This window comes from Pleurodeles waltl, chromosome 4_1 (genome assembly GCF_031143425.1).
Source record: "Pleurodeles waltl isolate 20211129_DDA chromosome 4_1, aPleWal1.hap1.20221129, whole genome shotgun sequence".
NCBI lineage: Eukaryota > Metazoa > Chordata > Amphibia > Caudata > Salamandridae > Pleurodeles > Pleurodeles waltl.
In genome coordinates this window covers 922,893,903-922,911,756 of record NC_090442.1, presented here as the reverse complement: position 1 = coordinate 922,911,756, position 17,854 = coordinate 922,893,903, and the positions used below count along the sequence as shown (strand labels likewise).

The window sequence follows — 17,854 nt, the reverse complement described above, 5'->3', positions numbered from 1 at the left end:
ATTTCTTCCATCATCACATGGCGTGATTAACTATTAATGCTATTTATGATCTATCAAGGCCAGCAACGGCCGGCACACGACAATTTCAATAAAGCAGGAGTAAAAGCAGTCTGCAGTGCACCGAACGTCTATATGCACGTGGGTAAGGGAAATTCCAAGCATCATCACAAGTTTGGGTATCACTGACACTTATACGCTAAGCAAAAGAGCAGGCAGCGTGTTGTTCTCTCTCGCTGCTTCAGAGTTTGCCCTTCGACCTCTGTTGGCACGTGCAGTCAGTTGCTAATTTGATTGGGGTCAGAATAAAAGGACCGATCATGGCCCACGAGTGCCTGATCCTGGCTGCATATGTAAATCTGCTGATGCCCTCCTTTTTGAACCTGCAATTGTTGGGACTGCGAATTCTACTTCCATGTACAATACTGTGCTAGAGCTAAAGGTCCTTTGCATTTTACTGTGTTAGTGGTAAGGCACACTACCTTCTATAAACATTTTTATCAAGTCCCACTCATCCATCCTTTAATAGACTCACTCTTCAACGTACCCATCCATTCATACATGCATCATGATTTTCACTCATTTATTTCTTAGTCATTAATCCTTGCAGTCACACATCCATTCATCCTTCCATAAACTCACCCGTTCATTCAGACAGCATTCTTACATTCATCCTTTCACCCTAATACATATTATAATTATAATTATTAGTATTATACTTCTCGTACATAAAAACATAACCTGCATTCAAGATGAAGTGCACTTAAACTAGCATTATTAATAGAACTATTAAAATTAGGAGATAATTTAACAATGTATTAACTAATCCCATTAAAAATCAAATTACTGACAGTGCAACGTTCTTAGATTCTAAAAACAGAAAATACTGAAATGTCCTTAAAACGGACTGGAAATCTGCTTCTTAAGTAATAATAATAAGATGTAGATTAATTGCTACCAAAGTCAAAGGACATAGGAATATTAGATGAACACATCTGTCTGGAAGACATTGCACTCGTTGGCAGCATAGACGCATAATGTAGGTATTTAAATGATAATGCTTCTGAACGACAGAGTCGAAAAAATAACATTTGATTCCATAGCCTAGGATAAAGACCATTTAACAAGTAGTCTGCCTTACCAGGTGTTTTTTTTGCCATACAATAGAAAAAATCACTGTCATTTTACAAACTATACGCGATTACCCCCGTATGGGGTCCTCCTCGTTCCAGTCCTAACCTATGTGGTTTGACCTCCAGACGACAGGCGTAGCACTGAAGACCTTCTTCTGCTAACTATTTCTTTAATAAATCAACTCCCCCCTTCTGCCTCCTTCTGTTTTGATTCCTGTCCTTGCGGAAGAATACGCTTGTTGACCTTCAATTTGGTTTTCAATAAATGCAGTATGTTTTGCACGTTGCTTTGCCTTTCATGTATGTGTTGTATTTACAACACTCAGATGTCTCCGTGTCGGCGCTGGTTCCATGGTGCTGGGGTATATAGCAGTGTTCGTGTTCTCTGGCTCCGGATACAGTCCCTGCTCATGTGCTGAGCAGGGGCAGGGAACTGCAATGGTACTGCGTCCGGAGTGCAGGCAGTAAATGGGGACAGCATGACTGCTTCCTAGGTCCTGGCCCGTGTATCTTTTGACGCACTGCCCCAGAGATGATTGTTGATTTATTGGGCAGCTGGATCTCACGAGAAGAAATATGATTGCCTAGTGCAGTCTTCATAAACATGAAGCACGGACGCTGCAAGAGCATGTCCTTATGCTTCCTGGTGGCTGTCTTGGTCATTTTTAGAAACATGGCTAAACATCTGGAAAAGTGAAAGCATTCTGAGGAACTCTTGCATGTTTCAAGGGGGTGATTTGCAGTCATTAATTTTAGGAGGCAATGGATAAATAATTAAAGGAAAAAGACTTACCTGCCAAACGTCAGTGGTTGGATGACGATTCAGAGGACCAAGATACAAGTCTGAGCAATATAAATTGGTCTTGTCCAAATCAGGGACCATTTGGGGTTTCCCACTTCACAACTGGTTGAAGATGATTTTGTGGCACAGTATAATGCTTATCCTTCTGACTGCTTGCCCTTTCATGACATCATTCAGAATTTGCTGCTTAAGGAGTGGAGAGATGTTGATAAAATAGCTTTTCATCGCTTTCTTCACAAGCTGTATTTGTTGTGTCCGGGTTTGAAGACAAGTTCCCTCAGCTCCATAAGGTTAATAGCATTGTGGAGTCCATATCTTCTGCTTCCTCTTTGACCTCTGAGGATACTGTCCTCTCCGACCCAGCAGATAAGAAGGTGGAATCTGCTTTGAAGCAAGCTTATGCTGCTTCCTATATTGGGATCCGAACAAATAATGATGCAGCATATGCCATGCAGGCCCTTCTGAAGGATTTTCATGCATTGTTTGATTGCCTCAAGGCTCAGGAGGATCCTACAGACCTGTTGGCCAACATGGAACTGTTGTCACAGTTTTTCTCAGATGCTGTTTTTGACAGTCTCAGGCCCTTAACTTATGCAGCTGTTGCTTCCTTTTCTGGCAGATGGTCTTTGTTGTTAAAATCTTGGAAGCCAGAGGCAATACTCCTTAATTTGTAAACTGCCTTTTTTGGGCCCAAAACTGTTTGGTTCAGAACACAGTGGCATGGTTGAGAAGGCCATGAAGGAAAAGAAGATCCTATGTCCTCTTAAACAAGGGATGGATAAGAAGCAGTTGAGTTTCTGAAGAGGTGTTTGTCATTCTGCTGATCGTCACCCCTTTTGAGGACGGGCCTGGGGTCAGGGGCTGCCTTCTATTATAAATCCCAACTGTCTTCCTCCAGTACCCTTTCTGTCCAACAGACAAAAAAAACTATATGGCAGTGGAAGGTCGCCTCAGAACTTTTGTTCCACAATCAAAGCAGGCAGTGACTGACACCTGGGTACTGTCAGTAAAGAACATAGTTATCAGATATGATTCAAAGAGCACACTACACCTCCATGCTTCAGAGCTACTCCTTCTCCAAAGGATCCAGAGCAGTTACAAAGTATCAAGGTGGGCATCAAGATGCTTTTGGGGCTCTACTCAACCCTGTTTTTAGTTCCAAAGCTGGATGGTTCCTTTGGCCCATCCTCAACCTCAGATTTCTGAACAGATAGCTGCTAGTGGAGCATTTCTGGATGGTGTCTCTGCAAACAATCATTCCTCTCCTCATGAAGGGAAACTTTCTGGCCACCCTGGATCTCCAAGATGCCTATTTTCACATGCTGGTGCATGTGAAGAGTTAGTTGTGCCTGAGGTTTGCAGTCATTAGCCAGGATTTTCAGTTTCAAGTCCTCCTGTTCAGCCTGGCGAAGTCTCTCCGGGTCTTCATGAAGGTATTGGCCCCTTTTGTTGCTTTCTTGCATGGGAAAGTTGGTGTCCTTTATCCTTATTTGGATGATTGGTTACTGACTGCTTCATCTCTTTTAAAGGCTCAACAAGGTGTGGAGTTGGTGCTTGAGGCCTTGGGTGACTTTAGTCTTCTGGTGAATCTTCCGAAATCTCACCTTACTCCTTCCCAGATGAAGATATTTATCGGTGTTCACCTGGATACTCAGCTGGGGGTTGCTTTTCTTCCGAACAACAGGGTCCTTTCTCTAAAGATGGTGGTAGTAGACTTGCTGACTCATTCGCGTGGTTCTGCAAGGTGCTGGTTGAGAGTGCAAGGACTGTTGGTGGCTTCCACAGCTGTGGTCCCTAGGGCAAGGTTTCATTTGAAGCCCATTGAGAATCACATCCTCATGCACTTGGATGCCAGCCCCAGGGTCTATGGGATCAAGAATCATGTCTCAGATCAGGTTGCTCGGTATGTGTCCTGGTGGTTAATCAAGGACAATGGGGATCATTTCGACTTTGGTGGATGGAAAGGGCCATCCGCCGCAGTACCAACAGACAGGTTGCCATCAGTGTGGCTGCCTTTCTGCAGGCCCCATTAACAGTAGCCCAGCGGGAAACGGCCTACAGCATTGTCTCCGGCTTGTAATAGGGCCAGTGGCAATGCTGTAGTGCGTTGCGATGATCACTGTCTGCAAAGTAGACGGTGAACACTGCCAAGGTGATGGCCAGGGGGGCCCTTCACTGCCCATGCCAAGTGCATGGGAAGTCAGGGCCCCCCTGGGGCACCCTGCACCCCGTCTCTGCCAGCTTTCACATGGTGGTGCTACCACCATGTAACCGCTGGCAGAAAGGCCAGTCGTAATCCACAGGGCGGTACTGCTTGCAGTACTGCCCTGGGGGATTAGGACCGCCAACACCACCAGCCCCTCATGTAGAGGTAAACTGGTGGTGCTGGTGGTCTGACCGTGGCACAACCGTCACGGTCATAATGTGGCAGTCGTACTGCCACCGCAGCCCAGACGGTCTTAAGACCGCCAGGGTCGTAATGACCCCCAATGTGTTTAGAGGGGTACTATTTCAGCTCCCTCAGTTCTCTTGACAATGGATGCCAGTGAGTGGAGTTGGGTTGCTGTGTTGGATCACTTGGAGAGTGGAGCTCCTTGGTCTCCATGGGAGAGTCAGCAGTCCTCGAACTGGAGGGAACTCATGGCAGTAATGAGGACCTTGGTTGTTTTTCAGGAGCACCTGAAAGGTCATGTTGTGGTCAGGCAGACAATCTAGTTGCCAGAGCTTACCTAAATGATGCAGGTCATTCCATCAGGCTGCATCACATCATTGTGCTTGGTACGGAGGTGAATGTTCCAGATCTCAACGCAGTGTACATCTGGGGGGAGATGAATTTCTGGGCAGACAGTCTCAGCCGGAACTTTCCGTCCTCAGTGATGTATCACTTGGCTCGGTCCTTGTTCCTCAAGGTGTGCCAGTGGTTTGAGCTGGATCTGTTTGCCTCTCCAGGCAATGCCCAATGCTGTCCGTTTTGTATGAATCTCCCCTTTCTTCTGGCCTAGGCAGAGGTTGCCCTGTCAATCCCATGGCCACATGGGTTGGTGTATGCTTTTCTTCTAATTCCTCTCCTGTCCAGAGTGCTATAGAAAGTCAGGATGGAGCAGACTCATGTGATCCTCGTTGCTCCTTATTGGCCCAGCCGTCACTGGTTTCCCCGCCATCTGTCTCTGGCCAGGGATTGGGGTTTTGTTCTTTCTCACAGCAACTCTCCCCTTCAGTTTCCTCTGCTGTCACACTAGATGGCCTCTCTGTTGTGACGTACAGCTTGGCTACTGAATGGGTAGGTTTAGTCCAATTGGGTTGTTCATTCCAAGTTGATTTAGATATTCAGTCTTCTCAGATGCAGTCTTACAGGAAGCATATTCTTCCTGGTGTAGTGCCCGGTCTGAGAATCCTGCTCATATCGATCTATTTAAGATCCTGGATTTTTTACGAGACGGGTTTCTTAAAACGTTGACTCCTAAAACCCTTTCTGCTTAGTGAGCTGCTATTCGGTGTTGTTGTTCCTTTTCTGATGACTTTTCTATCTTGTCTCCCGGGTGCTGAGGTTACTTCAGAGTTTCAGGTTGCAGCGGTCACTTGTCCAACGGATCGTTCCTTCTTGGGACTTGTCCATTGTTTTGAGGGGTTTGCAGCGTGCCCCATTTGAACCTTTGGAAGAGGCGGAGTTGGTCTGGTTGTCATCTAAGGTGGTTTTCCTGGTGGCTCTAACATCAGCAAGGCATTTGGGGGAATTGGGGGCACATCTGGCTGTTTTTTCCCTACTTGACGTTTTTCCAAGATTGGGTGGCTCTCTGGTTGGACCCTAAGTTTGTCTCTAGTTTACTTCCTCTTTCTATTTTGCTCAAGAGTTTGTTCTGTGTGTTTTCCCTGATTCCTCATCTTCCCTTCTTTTTATTCTACATTCCAGGAGGGCTCTTTCGATTTATTTGGACCATATAAAACTGTTTAGGTTGTCTTAGTCTTTATTTGTGGATTAGACCTTTGTTTCTAAGGTGCACAAGGTTTCCACCCAGACTCTTAGTAGGTGGGTTAGGCAGGCGATTGCCCATGCTTATGCTGCTCTAGAGGAGTCTCTCCCTGAGGACATCCAAGGGCGACGTCAACTTCTCAGGCGGAGGCTGGGGGGAGGGATTCCCTCTTGGACATTTGCTGGGCACCCTCCTGATCGCCCCCACATATGTTCCTTCCTCACTACTATCTCTCTGTGAAGACCTTGAGGGACATTTTGGTTCTGCTGTTTTGTCTACTGCTACTATGTAATTTGGCTCTTGTGTTTCTGCTCATTAAACATCTTTTTCATACTGCTTTTTAGTGCAACCTTGTTTAACTTGAACTTGGTTACTTCCTCATAGGTTAGGACTGGGATGAGGAGGACCCATATAATGTGTCAGTTACTTATCTTCATCACCCCGATAAAGGGGTTTTCCTCGTCCCAGTCCTCTTGACTCTCTCCCTGTTGCACCTTGTCTGGCACAGCTTAGTAGCCTACATGAGGCAAGGGTAAGGAGTTGTTATATTAAAGAAAAATGTTATATTACAAGGACTTCAGTGCTGCTCCTGTCATGTGGAGGTCAAACCTCATAGGTTAGGGCTGGGACGAGGAGGATCCCTAATAGTGGTAATGAAGATTGGTGGTAAGTAACGGAAACATTATCGGCCAGAAACAATTTCTCTATGGCCAATTGCCTCAGTTTGTGCTAAGGCACTGGATCACTGATACATCAATTTATTGAGCAATAAACTCATTCACACATTCATCCATCCATGTATGGTCATTTACTCTTTATCCCATTTACCCACTCATTCATCAACCACAGCCTCATATACAAACTCTACATTCCGTAAAGTGCTTATTTGACTATACCAATGCCAGACCTGCTGCCAGTGCATTAACTTGCAATTGAGTTGCAATAGGAAATTATGTAGCGCATAGCTAGTGCATTTATTATGTTAAATAATACAATTGATGAAAACGCAAGAGGCTTGAACTGTGTTTTTCCAGATTGTATAGGGAATATGTGGTACATCCAATTCTTCACCACGTTACAAAGACACATTTCATCCCAGTGCCAAGAGAGTCATAACAAAAGATGCACGTGTTAAAGATTTGAACGTGGGTTTCTCACAAGGTGAGGCCAGGGGAAAAGAAGCGCTTGCTACTTTTGTCACACATGCTTTGACACCTATAAGGAACAATACCCTCTAATTGAACAAGAGACATTGGCTTTTGTGTCGGGTTTGTAACATGTGTGCTACATATGTGGGAGTGAACTCACACTAAGGTGCGATTACAAGCCACTCACAAAAGTTCTAATGATGATAATTGTGTTCTGCGTTACAAATAAAATATGTGCCTGGGGTTATGAACAAAGTGGCTTATTGTCTGAGTAGTCTGAAAATTACCCTGGGTGAATGGCTGAAAGATTAATGGGCGCCTTGGAGACAGGGAAACAATGGGTAATGACTGGCAGGAGATGACAGACGTGTATGTGAGGCTGACATACTCCAGCAAGAGATGAGCTACCCCAGTGCTTAATTTGTACAAAAAATACGTTCAGGTGCCATACAACTTTCTTAGCATCCTCCACTGAGTCCACTCACTTCCTCTACTTGCTCCACCCAATCTACTGGCACTGCCCCCTTCCTCAGCTGGCGCTGCAGATAGCCGGGTGTACTACCTGAGTTGAGTTTCAGAAAGCGAGCAATCATTCCTCAAGGACGGCTTTAGGGGGGGTGTCTTTATAGCAGCGTCCCCCTACTTTTCACATGAACCAATGTACTATTATCCATCTGGATAACCAATTATAAAGAAAGAATTCTCAGGACGATAAACATATACTTTTAAACCACATTGCGAATGCGAACCAGCTATAGTCTACTCAGCGCGACTCGTTTTCCACTCTACTTATGCTTTGGCAGCAGATTATTCAGCTAGAAGCATTATATTGTGTCTGTAAAACCCTTGGAGAGAAGGCCTTTACACTTTATGGTATACTGTCCGACTTATTGCTGTACAACGAAACTGGAAGGAGGAGAGAGAGGTTCCAGGCTGACCTGCCTCCCCTGACACAAACAAACCAGAGAAAACCGGTGCACAGATCCGTTCACGTGTTTCAAGAACCCTTCCCAAGCCAAATACAGAGCGCACGCAATGACGCTGATGTAAAGTGCCTGGAGGGGCACCTCAGATACATCTGAGAAGTGTCAGGGATGAGAGAGGAAAAGAGCACGGTAAATGGTGCAGCCAGAAAAAAAGCTAGGAAAATGTAAGGGAACTTTCAAAGCAAGAGTAAAATAAGAAAGGGTTTAAAGAGAAACGGAGCGCTGGGGAAATTACAGATACCGTAAATCAGTAAAAATGAGAGAAAATAGATTGTGAAACAACTGTAAAAACAGAAGAGGTACGGCGTTTGAGGAATACAGGTGGGTGAGCCACTGAAGGTTCAAGCCAGATGAGTCCGCCTGGCTCAGCTAGAAATCCCCTTGGACCCTCAAATCCAAAAGGAGCCAAGCCTTCATGATGCCTCACTGTACAGGGCCCACCTCCCCGTCCTGCAACGAAAGTGCTGCTCCACACGGCCCTGTGAACTTTTTGCAGATGGGAAAATGTATAAGACCAATGTAGTACTGTAAAGGTGCTTGTAAGGCGAGTGATTTTTCCAGTTTATTTTGAAATCGGACGATTGTTACCCTTAAATACTTTCACTGCACTATAGTGGGTCTTGACATTTCAAACATCTGCCCCCACCTCAAGGGTAATAAAAAATGCAGACGCTTGCACAGTATAAGGTCAACATGAGTATGTCGGCAGCTAAGAACTGTACTGGAGTGGATGTGAAGATGTGTTCATGTGTGAATGGAATATGTATTGGCTAGAACTTTTGTTTTTCTTATACATGGCGTTGCCTAAGGTTTTATGCCTCTATTAAAATTATTTTTTGTGAAGTTAGGGAAAGACAGTAATACCAGCATTATAACAGTGTACCCAGCTTTCCTCTTTTCAATAAGGCTTCTTGTGTCAACCTGATTTAAAATGTAAAATCCTAGAGCAGAAACATATAACTTGAATTCTAGTTGCAAGACAACATTTTTTGCCAAATTAGTAAACGAAGAAGTCGTAGTCTATTAAAGAAATTAATTTGTTTAATCCACACAGAACAGGCAGCCGACACATGTTTCATCCTATGATGACTTTTACAAGACTCCAAAAAAACATTTAAGTCCACAAAAGCCTGATGTCAATAAAGCGAAATGGGCGAAGTATATTAAACATATTATACACGATCATTCCTCTAAAAAGCTCACTTGTGGGTTACTTTAAATCTGATGGCCATTTGAGTAAGCAGGGTCACTCCATATGTCCTAACTGATGCACACCAAAAATTGCAATGTAGCATGCCTATTCAAAATAGTTAAAGTTTCAAATTACAAATATAATCCTAACAGTACTAGGTTACTTAAAATTCTGGAGCCAACAAAGTGGCCCAAGATGCTTAAGGTGTACTTCGGCATTCCCATTCTGGTGGTATTGATTTCCCACATGCAAAGTCGGATCAGTGGTTGGTCCACTCACCAAAGGAAGGCTTATCACCTACAACCCGTGAAAACTATTGGACTGCATGTGCATGTCTCTCTACTGGAATGTATGTGAGTGAAGGCATTCACCTTTCAGTGTTCTGGTTGTTGCTAATTCCCAAAACTAGTTTTCAGCTTTCAGGTTAGATCTGGGAGTCTCCCACAACACACATTTCTACCATGGAGGTGAGGCCAGTTGTCACAAAAAGCAGTCCACGGGTGAGGAATGAACTCCCAAAAGAGGCTACATGCCTGTAATGCAAGGGAATCACTAGGCTTCTTGCTTTGAATGCCAAGACTTGGTTCAGTCTCACCACACCACTGTCAAAGTCAGGCTAATATCACAGACAGCAGAACCTATTGGCCAATTTCAGTACACAGGTGAAACTTTATCAAATCAATTTCTTTAAAGTACAGATGCCCATTCTCTGTCAAATAGTCTGTATACACCTGGTGATGTCTTAGGATTTGTAATATAAGTGTTACAACATTTTGCTATAACTATGTGGAGTGTCACCAGTCATATGCATGGTTTCTCAAAGAGAAAAGCAAGTCACAATCTTTTTGTCATATCCTTAATGGAACGGACAGGGTCGATTGCTGCTCCTCACATTTCTTCGGTGGTAGCAATACAGCTTACTTAATTCACAAGAGTATAGTTTTATTTAAAACCCCGTGAAAAGCAACAGTAACATTCTGTAATAAGACCAATTCCATTCTTACTCTCTGCTGCTCAAATAACATATTTATTTTCATTGTGCCAAAGTATCAAAGCCAAGAATGGTGACTTTGGCTTGCACATGAAATCCCACCACCTACAGCACAGATATTCTTGAATCATGAACATAAAAAACATTTCTGCTGTTACTGAAAATACTGACGAACGCTTCGGTTGTTTTTGACTCAAAATACAAAAGAGAGGATGACATTTGCTCATGTTCTAAATGGTCTTCAGTTTGGGCAGCGATCAATGTGCGAGGTGTCTCTTTCAGTCAGAGCCAGTATGTATGACTCAGACACTGATACATGGAAAAACAAAGTAGTCCACGCAAACATGAATCGAGAGCAGGCAGCCAGAAACTGAATTAAGAACCCAGTTTCATGCACATAGTAACAGACCCTAAAACTGCAGCATCAAGCATACTTTATACTTGGGGACCGATTCTGAATTGGTTGGTGTGCTTTTCCTTGGAGGGGATGGTAATTCCAAGTGGCCTAGTGTTGCACCTGGCATTAGCTGATTTTTCCTGATGTGGAAACACACCGAGTAAAGCTGCAGCTTATAATATTTCATTGGGTACCTACCAGGCGTCAATTCCTATGATGAAATCTGATGAATGAAAAATGGGTATGAAGGAAATTTTTCTTGCACACCAGCTTAGATTTGCCAGGCAAAAATGGAAGAAAATGTAATTGATAATAACAAGTGTTATAGTATTCTGTGTTTCCAAACTTCTCTCATTAGAAATGGCACCCAACTTGTGTGGCTTGACCTATTACCCACGAAAGAAAAGCCTCCAAAAACCTAACAAGAAAACATAATTTTGACTTTCAACTTGACTCATTCAGGTGATGCAGACAGCTGTGATTTTGGGGCATGGGCTAGGATGACACGCAGGGAAACCTACCAAACCCGGAAATTTGTGAAAACAAAACATCCAGGGAAGTCCACAGTGGTGTGACTTTAAAAGATCCTACTATGTTTTCTTAGCCAGAATGCCCTGCAAACTTCAAACTTTGACTAAAATCACAGATTATCCATACATGTTTTCTAAGGGAAAGTTCTGGGATCTGCAGTGATTGATAACATTCCTACAGGTCTTCCCACAGTTCTACCTATTAAAATTTTAGCCCACTTCTCTGGCTGGGCCTATTGCCCACTCCAGAAAATACTCCAAAATTCAAAAAGGAAACATCAGATCTTGCCTTTTGAACGCGCACCATCCTGGCAATGTGGGTAGGTGCAGTATTTAGGCCCGGACATGGCCAGCACCTAGAAAAACTTACCAAATCCAAACATTTCTGCAAAACAGATACCAAAGGTAGTTCAGAGCAGTGTAACTTGCATGGATACCCCTACACTTTCTTACACATAATGGGCTGCAAACATTAAACATCGTCTAAAATCAGGTATTTGCCTTCCAGGCACATAGTTAACGATTTTGAGAGAGACATCTTTTATCATAATGGAAGAGAGAAAAAGATAGCACCTAATGTTCTAAAAACAATACAGACCATTCATTTGTAATTTAAAATGCATAAAGAACATAAGTAGTACTTATGCCACATTGATAGCCAGCACATGAGCCTATGTGGTATAGTATGTGTTTTGCGCACATTTTCATTATTTTGATTGCTTATGCATTTCAGCATGACATCCACCCTTTTCACCTGTTATCGTGTCCTTGGAGCTGCAGCGGCTGTGGAGGGGGCGGTTGTGTCACCAGACTGTTTTGCGCCACCGGGCTCTGCTGTGCCATGGGGCTGTGCTGCTGCGCCATAGGGCTCTGTTTTTCTGAGCTGGGCGCTGAGGCTGGGCTGTTCAGGTCTGCATCACAGAAAATAGGAGGTCAAATAAGCTGTCAGATGTGACATTTAATAAAGGGCAAAAGTTCTGTAGGCACTGCACATTTTCTGCTATGTTTCCTCTGCAGAATACATGTTTGTTCGCCTTTTCATCTCTCTGTTCACAGGCAACTTTAAAAATCCGAAATTTCTGATGCATTATAGATTCCTCTCATTTCTGTGCTATGCAAATATAAAAACATATTTCTATTTTATGCAGCACATCTGTAAACACACAACGTGGTTGTAATGCAGAAAATGTATACTCTTGTCGGCATTGTTCCGACACACTCATGGCTCCGTCACACACTGCCGGCATCTATGTCATCTATGACTTCTATGTTCTGCGTTGAACCGAAGACTCACCTGGTGCGTTCACTCTGCTACCCTGCACCGTCCTAAGAGTAACCTGATGACCAAAGTGCTGATTATCGACTTAACATCCGCCACTCACTCTCGCTCCAGCCCCTGCAGTGGCTGTCAAGCTATCTGAACGCAGTACAAATAAAATACAGTCAAATTAAATTCCATCAAAAATAAAGGAAAGCAAACCCCATCAAAGGTGTGTTGTAGTAAACCAGGATGGGGAACAGTTTGAGGTCACTATAATTCCTTACATGATAACCTTACCAGTTTCGTGGTAGTCAAAACTTTGGCTGTGATATTTTTCTAGCACATTATCGTTCTACAAGATATTGTGACATACAACCCCCTGTGGGATGGTCGGGAGAAGTATCTGTGGGCTTCTTGATCTCTTCACTATGCATGATACTGTATCCTTGGATATATGCAACCTTCGTTTTTCTGCACTTTCGTTAATTTTGATTGGCAGGCTTTGGATTATGTGAAGCATTAATGGGTGCAAGAGGACCTTGGTGACCTGCTTCGCATTTTTCCTAAAGATATTGGCATTTTGAATGCTGCGAAGTTCAGGAAAATATTTGGGGTGGCCATGAAAAGCAGCCAGCCGCAGGGTGGTGTTCTTGTCCTAAAGGGACCCATATCACCTCAATTAATTCCACCTTATGCGTTATCTTCCCTGTGGTGAAACGTAAAGGAATCTAGAAATAAAAGACCACCCTTCCGTAATAAGATGGGCTTCAATGATTCCTGCCACAACTTATCAAATTGCTCCAAGAAGATGATTGGAGACAGTATGGAACGCTAAGGGACTCCACTGGTGATAGGGATCTTTTCGGACCTCGAGGTGCCCATGTGAACTAACTGGTGCCAATTCCAAAGAAAGAAAGAGAACCAGTGAAGGACATTGTCAGTAAATCCCGTTCAAGAATCCAGGCTACAGTGTGCATGGGAGCTGAATTTTCAACTGTCAGCTGAGGGGTTCAGCAATAGAAGGAGGCATGATTAATCTCCATCTGTGGTCAGGAATGCATATACAATATTTATGGTAGCAGTGTACATGGTGCAGCATAATCTGAAGTCAGATTGATAGTCTTGCAGGAGATGGTAAGCAGTGATGTGTTCTTGAGTGTAGCCTGCTTTTGCAATGATCTTGCTGATGATCAACAGGTGAGCTATGGGCCTATATTAGGGAAAGTCATCAGGGGTAATGTAGTTGTAAAACTGTGAAAACACCACACAAAAATAGTCTACACCAAGTCATAAAAATAGATCTTGATTTAATGAACAAAACACAACCAAAACAACAAGAAATCAATAAGTAAAATTTTAGATATCACAGTTGGCAGAGTCCAGAAGCTGTAGGAGAGATGCAGGCAGTCTTTGATGTCCCTGAGCTGCTAAACAGGAGGCAAGCCACCAAGCCCTGGGAGTCACGTTGGTTCTGGGGATATGGAGATGCAGGTCCAATCCTTCTCACTCCCAGGCAAAGAAGGCGCAGGCAGCAGGGCAGACACAACAAAGCAGTAGTCAAACAAAGTCCAGCAGAGTCATAATTCTTTCAGAAGCATAGCAGTCCTACTTCCTGGTAGAATGTCCTCAGATCCAGAAGTGAAGTGATTCAGTGGAGTTTGGGGTCCAGTACTTATAACCAGTTGTGCTTTTGAAGTGGGAGGGGGACTTCAAGGAGATGCCTTTGAAGTGCACAAGGTCCCTGTCCTTCCTCCCCCGGCTCCAGCCACTCTATAGGAGGTTATGCATCTCTTTGTGTGGACGCAGACACAGCCCTTTTCAGTTGCACCTGTCAGCTCCTCCCTCCCATCCTTCCCAGGAAGACCCATCAGCCTGGTGATGGGCCATCGGGATGTAAGTAGCACATCTCAGCTCCCTTTGTGTGTGGCTATGTGGAGGGAATGACAAGAGCCCAGCTGTCACTCACCCAGAAGTGTATTTAAAGACAGGCAGATGCACAGAATGGATAAAGTAAGAAAATGCCAACTTTCTAAAAGTGGCATTTTCAACTTGTAATCTAAAATCCAACTTCAACCTAGGTTGTGATTTTAAATTGTGAGTCCAGAGCACCAAACTCGAAATATCTATCTGGTCACAATTGGAGATTACATTTATTAAAGGTAATAAGGCAATCCCAATGTTAACCTAAGGGAGAAATAGGTCTTGCAGTAGTGAAAAATGTATTTAAAAGTTTTTCACTACCTTGACATGTAAAACTTAAAAGTAAATGTCCAACTTTTTGAAAGCACTGCACCCTACCTTTGTGGTTTTCCAGGGGTGCACATTAAGGGTGGTATATATGTAGTAAAAAGGAAGGCTTGGACCTGGTTAGAGAATTAAATTGCGAGGTCGACATGGCAGTTTCAAGCTGCACCCATAGGCTCTGCAGGTGTAGACTGGAAGCATGTTTAAAGGGTTGCACAGTCAGGGCTGCAGGCCCACCAGTAGCATTTAATTTGTAGGCCTTGAGCACATGTAGTACACTTTACTACTTTACTAGGACTTATAAGTAAATTAAATATGCCATTTGTGACTAAGGCAATTGTAACGTTTTTAGGGAAAGAGCACACACATACCTTGGCATTCGTCTGCAGTTTTATCCTAGACACAACAAAACTGAGGTCAGAAAAAAGGGATGACCCTGCAGAAAAGGTCAAGAAGAGGTAAGATATATTCTTGGGAAGTGGCTTTGCAGGAGTTGAGTAATACAGTGCTGTCTGTGAGAGTCAGGGCTTTGAAGGATTACCATTGTGGAATTCTACCGGAAGGGGAGGGTCTAAAAGGACAAACAGGCTTGGTGTTATTGAGATGGTGTTGGATCTTTTCACTGTAGAATAGGTTTAAGCCATTGCACTTGTGAGTTGAGTGTGGGATACCTGGGTCAAGCAGACGGTAGACGCAGTGCCTGAAAAGTGTTTTGCTTTTGTTGGTGACTTTGCTGATGGTGTTGCTATAGTCATTAGCTTTGGCTGATGTGATCAGCTGTATGTTTGTTGCATGGAGTTACTTCAGTATCATGAGGTAATCTGGAGTATTGCTTTCTCTTCCATTTTTTTTCCTGCCTGCAGATGGAGTGTTGATTATCTGGGAGATCTTAAAGTACGAGAGTGCAAAAGGGATTGGGTTGCCCTTCTGTGTGTTTTTTTGGAGTGTGAACATTCACATAGATTTCTGAAAAAGCACTGAGACCCTTTAGAAGCTTTTTAGTGTTGGACGTGAGGTCGGAAAGTGAGAGATGGGCTCACGTTTTAGGTTGTTGATGGAGAAATCTTTCAGGATCTGAAGGTTTAATATTCTTTTCTGGGTTGACATTGTTTTTTGTTAGGATACTGATGCTGAGTAGGGAGACACGGATGGTGAGATGACAGGTCCAGGAGTATGGATACTTTGTTGAAGTGGAAAAGACTGGGTTAAGGATGTGGCCTTTAGAGAGTGTTCACTAGGTGACATGCTGTCATATCATGTTGAGTGTATCTGTGAGAGTCTCTTGTATTTTCTTTTAGCTTGATCTGTCTTGGGTGTTGCAGCCATGACAGAGGGTGGGTTAGGTGTGTGGCATGGATGAGGTGGCAGAAAAAAATAATTGTGATTAGTGTAAGCCCCTGTTACTCAATGATAAAAAGAGAAACAATTGAGTGTACACAGGTTCGGTGTCTTAACACATCAGCTCAGTGGATACACTTATAGATGTTTCTCTACAATCAGTTATCTTGTGATAATGTCCTTACATCATCAGGTTGCCAACTGGAGACAAAAGGCAAGATCAACAGATTAGTCCACGTCTATAATGGAGAAGGAGTCAGTGATGGTGACTGTTTAGTCCATCTCTCAGGATAAACGATGAAGAATGAGAAGTCAATTCACAGCACAGTAGTTGACTGTTGTGAAATGTGATCTGTACATTCTGCACTAAGATGAAAAAGTGTCCAAAACCTACAGTTGGGCTATGTGTAAAAATGGTGGGTGGACTAGTTTATATAAGTGGGTGACATATTGACAAAGTTTTTGTGCAGAAAAAGTGGCCCGACCTTGCTAGGCACGCCAGAATCCTAGGAAAATATTTTAAATTAAAAGATTTACCTTCAGCAGCGAAATACAGATAAAGATTCTCATATGTAGAAATTAGGTATAGCTTTTCCACAAGTTCAAGCTGCTCGTTTTGCAGCATTAATGCTATGATACCTGACAACAAAGGTTGTTTCACCAGTGTCAGAAAGCAATGGAAGTGGAAGTGTTTTATAGTCCTCCAGGACCACACACTTTAAGGAGAATTTATCATTTTTCAATTAACATGAGATGTAAAGTGACTCCATGCCACACGTGATGCGTTCAGCCAACTCTGGCTTTGTAGCCAACATTACTCTGCATGTTGGATTAAAAAGTCTCATGGTAAGATTAAAAGTAAAACTACAAGCCCCATAATGCACCCTGCCGTTGGCTGAAAAATCAGCACTGGTTGATAATATCATACTGCAGCCACTTAGAAATGCTACAAATAATGTGTAAATTGTGATTTTCTTCTTCCATGCCCTCAACACAAACTGTAATTCACACGTTTTTGAGTGAAAATGAAACATTGTTTTCTGAGACTAGGCTCCTTTTACACCACTAAATCTGGCCCTTCTCATCAGTTGACTTTGTTGTAGAAAAAGTGTATCTCCTGCTGTTAATGTAATATTTTTGAAAACAAGGCAAGGTGTATCAGGCAAGTGAGGCAGAGGTCCCAGGTAACAATGGAAGTGGAGATGCCTGTGCTCCAGGAATAAGGGTCTCACTGTGACACTGCTCTGGAAACAAGGTGAGGTGCTAAATACAGCCTTATTACCCATAAAATCAGAACTGAGGTGGGGGATCTTGGTATTATGATAAGGTGCCTGATGACATGCAAGAAAACAAAAACAAAATGTTAGCACTGCCATAGCTGCGATTCTGTAGCCCCACAATAAAAGGGAAACATTGGTCTCAGACTAAGGGGATAGAGCCCACTCTCTAAAATTAGTAAGGGGACTCTGCCCACCTATGTCCATCGTTGGCTTGTGGCCTGGCCCTCATAATGTCAAAGATTTGAGACAAATATTTTGGGACTCATCCAAAATTTTGCCTTGCAGGCCTCATCAACCCACAGAAGATTGCAGATATCACAGTTGTGACAAAGGCACCATGGGCTCTGAAATAAAAAATGAAAATCAGCTATGTGTCATGCCACACAGCTGGGCAGTAAAACACAGCTGTATGTAGAGTGTGGTGCGGGTCTCATGCTCCTCGGCTGTTGGCACAGGCTGCTCCTGTGCTGCTGAAGCTAATCTTTTGAGAGAAGCAGTTCCTTTTGGAGCAAATAGAAAGGCAGAAAATGTGAGCTACAAACCACAAAGCCAGTGGTAAGCAATAGCTCTAACTATCCCCAAGA

The 17,854-nt window shown here is 43.4% G+C and overlaps 1 protein-coding gene across 10 annotated transcripts in view; it reads right to left on the bottom strand.

The window, feature by feature from the left end:
- The window catches only part of MAGI2 (membrane associated guanylate kinase, WW and PDZ domain containing 2), a 2,755,167-nt gene that overhangs the window by 140,681 nt on the left and 2,596,632 nt on the right, over positions 1 to 17,854 (bottom strand). For all 10 annotated transcript variants that reach the window (XM_069229701.1, XM_069229700.1, XM_069229695.1 and 7 more), the window contains one exon: positions 11,902 to 12,058. In XM_069229701.1, the coding sequence (XP_069085802.1) occupies positions 11,902 to 12,058 (157 nt within the window). The remainder of the gene's footprint in view (positions 1 to 11,901; positions 12,059 to 17,854) is intronic.